Raw genomic sequence first — 3,665 nt, forward strand, 5'->3', positions numbered from 1 at the left:
TTTCCTCGTCTCCGTTCTAAATGGCCGACCCCTTATTCTTAAACTGTGTGTGGTCCCTGGTTCTGGACTCCCCCAACATCGGGAACATGTTTCCTGCCTCTAGCGTGTCCAAGCCCTTAACAATCTCATATATGTTTCAATGAGATCCCCTCTCATCCTTCTAAACTCCAGAGTGTACAAGCCCACAGCCGCTCCACATTCTCTCAGGTCAGGGTCTCGACCCGAAACGTCGCCCATTCCTTCTCTCCACAGCTGTCGCCTTATCCCGCTGAGTTACTCCAGCACTCTGTGTCTTATCTTCAGCGTGGACCAGCATCTGCAGTTCCTTCCTTCCCTGCACATTTACACCGCCCTGGTCTGGCCCCACAAGATGTCCCCAGCCGTGGTCTTGTATCCCAGAGAGACCCTTCCCCCGTCATCTAACCCGAGGGGCAAATGCATCTCACACGGGGGTCCCAAACTCTGACAGACACCAATATCACGGCCCCCCTTCCTCTCTCTCTCTCTCTCTCTCTGTGTGAATCATATGTCCATGAGCAACTTCAGATGATGTTTCCATGGAGGACAAAAGTAAATAGAAACCCAGCGTGTGGTAGGTCGACACAACCGATGTCCCAGAAAGAAATAATAATATACATTTTGTAAAGTCACTGCTTTAGGCTCCGTGTGGCACTCCTGACCAGAGTGTAGAGTCTTCAGATGTCCACCAGGCTCGGAGGGGAAGTCCGCTGTCGATGGTGGAGGGGGGGGGAGAGAGGGGGGGGGGGGGTAGGGGGGGAGGGGGTTGGGGGGGGAGAGAGGGATGTCAGTCGCTCTCGAAGGTGTGGCATTGGGCATCGTGGTGCATGTAGTCTGATCCAGGCAGCTTGAAGCCGTGTTTGTCCACGCACCAGCACAGCCCACGCCTCTTACCCTTCGACGGCTTGCACTGTAGAGAGATGCACACAGAGGTCACATCATACAACACTCAACACGCAACATGCAACATTGAACATACAACACAACACACAACACTGAACATACAACATACAACATTGAACATACAACACTGAACACACAACACACAACAGTGAACACACAACATACAACACTGAACATGCCATATTGAACATACAACACATAACATTGAACAACATTGAACATACAACACTGAACACACAACATACAACATTGAACACACAACACTGAACACACAACATACAACACTGAACATACAACACATAACATTGAACAACTGTGGCCCCTGGTTCTGGACTCCCCCAACATCGGGAACATGTTTCCTGCCTCTAGCGTGTCCATGTTTCAATAAGTTCTACGGATCACTCCGTGTCTCTTTGACCAAGCTAGCATTCCTGGCCGGTCCCATTTGCTTGCATTAGGCCCACATCCCTCTAAACCCCTCCAATTCAAGGGTCCATCATTGCAACACTGGGATAGTCCCAGCCTCAACTACCTCCACCGACAGCTCGTTCCATACGCTGTGTGGAAAAGTTACCCTCAGATTCCTATCCAATCTTTCACCTCTCACCTTAAACCCAGGTCCTCTGCTTCTTGATACTCCTACCCTGGGCAAGAGACTGTGCAGTCATAAGGTCATAAGTGATAGGAGCAGAATGAGGCCATTCAGCCCATCAAGTCTACTCCACCATTCAATCCTGGCTGATCTATCTCTCCCTCCTAACCCCATTCTCCTGCTTTCTCCCCATAACCCCCGACACCCGTATCCCTTCAAGATTTTCGACACCTCTAGAAGATCTCCCTCATCCTCCTGCGCTCCAAGGAATAGAGTCCTCAGCCTTTCCCTGTTCATTGTCACTCTGTGAGTGAGGTGCGGCAGATGTGAGGCCTCCACTCTAGGCCCAAACCCCAGGCTCCCGGCCCTATGTAGAAACATAGAAAAATAGGTGCAGGAGTAGAGGCCATTCGGCCCTTCGAGCCAGCACCGCCATTCAATGTGATCATGGCTGATCATCCACAATCAGTACCCCGTTCCTGCCTTCTCCCCATATCCCTTGATTCCGTTAGCCCTAAGAGCTAAATCTAACTCTCTCTTGAAAACATCCAGTGAACCGGCCTCCACCGCCTTCTGTGGCAGAGAATTCCACAGATTCACAACTCTCTGGGTGAAAAAGTTTTTCCTCATCTCAGTCCTAAATGGCCGACCCCTTATTCTTAAACTGTGTGTGACCCCTGGTTCTGGACTCCCCCAATATCGGGAACATGTTTCCTGCATCAATCCTGTCCAATCCCTTAAGAATTTTTTATGTTTCTATAAGATCCCCTCTCATCCTTCTAAATTCCAGAGTGTACAAGTCCAGTCGACCCATTCTTTCATCATACGTCAGTCCCGCCATCCCGGGAATTAAATTGGTGAACCTATGCTGGACTCCCTACTCTAGGCCCAGGGCCCACAGCCCACACTCATGAGGGCACTCACCTGCTTGCGTTTGTAGAGGCCCTTGCGGTCACAGTTGGGGATGTAGACCTCGTGGGGGCTGAGGTAGGCCTCCTTCCGCAGGCTCTGCAACACCACGTCCATCTGCCGGCGGCACGGACCCTGTGGGGGAACGGTGAGGCCTGTCAGCCTGCAGCAGCAGCACTAGGCCCAACCCCCAGGCCCAGGGAACCAGGACCAGGCCCAACCCACGGTGTACAGGACTAGGACACATGCACTAGGTCCACGACTCAGGGAACCAGCACTAGGTCCAACCCTCAGGCCAACCCCCAGGCCCAGGGAACCAGGACCAGGCCCAACCCACAGCGTACAGGACTAGGACACATGCACTAGGCCCAAGACTCAGGGAACCAGCACTAGGCCCAGGCTCATGTACAGGCCTAGGACACGAACTCTAGACCCAGCCCTCAGGCCCAGGGAACCTAGACTAGGCCCAACCCACAGCGTACAGGACTAGGACACATGCACTAGGCCCAAGACTCAGGGAACCAGCAGTAGGCCCAGGGCCCCGCGAGGCTCAAAGTACAGGACTAGGCCCAAGCCCCAGGAAACCTGCACCAAGCTCAGGCCCCAGATCAGGGTACAGGCCTATGGCCCCCACATTAGGCCCAAGCCCCCAATATCAGGACCTGGGCGCCTGACCAGTGCCCAGGCTCAAGGCCCTAACACTAGGCCCATGGCCACTCTGCCCCTCTCCCACAGGCTGGCCCTAGGAGTGTTTGGGCTGGGCAGAGGTGGGAGACTGGGGGGATGGGGTGGGGTGTGGGTGTGGGGGGTCGGGAGAGAGGGGGGGGAGGGAGGGAGGGAGGGAAGGGGGGGGAGGGGAGGGAGGGGGAGAAGGGGAGAGGGAGGGAGGGAGAGAGGGGGAAAGGGAGAGAGAGAGAGGGGGAAGGAGAGAGGGAGAGAGGGGATTCAAGGGGGAGAGAGGGAGAGGGAGGGAGGAGGGGGAGAGAGGGAGAGAGGGAGAGATGGGAGAGATGGGAGGAGGGGTATTGTGAACAATGTGGGGGTGCTGGTGAAGGGATATAGTTCAGTTCAGAGATACAGCACGGAAACAGGCCCTTCGGCCCATCGAGCCCATGCCGGCCTGCGATCTCCCTATGTTATCCCACACACAATTTACAGGGGGGCCGAATAACCTACAAACCCGCACGTCTTTGGGAGTGTGGGAGGAAACCGGAGCGCCCGGAGAAAACCCACGCGGGTCGGG

The 3,665-nt window shown here is 54.7% G+C and overlaps 1 protein-coding gene across 1 annotated transcript in view; it reads right to left on the reverse strand.

Moving 5' to 3' along the window:
• Nucleotides 1–779: 779 nt before the first annotated feature.
• Nucleotides 780–3,665, reverse strand: part of LOC129695134 (insulin-like growth factor-binding protein 5) — an 11,600-nt gene continuing 8,714 nt past the window's right edge. The window contains exons 3-4 of the mRNA XM_055631899.1: nucleotides 2,438–2,557; nucleotides 780–928 (exon numbers count right to left, since the gene is read on the reverse strand). Coding sequence (XP_055487874.1) covers nucleotides 806–928; nucleotides 2,438–2,557 — 243 coding nt within the window. The 3' untranslated portion in view covers nucleotides 780–805. The remainder of the gene's footprint in view (nucleotides 929–2,437; nucleotides 2,558–3,665) is intronic.

Source organism: Leucoraja erinacea, unplaced genomic scaffold, assembly GCF_028641065.1.
Source record: "Leucoraja erinacea ecotype New England unplaced genomic scaffold, Leri_hhj_1 Leri_953S, whole genome shotgun sequence".
Lineage (NCBI taxonomy): Eukaryota > Metazoa > Chordata > Chondrichthyes > Rajiformes > Rajidae > Leucoraja > Leucoraja erinaceus.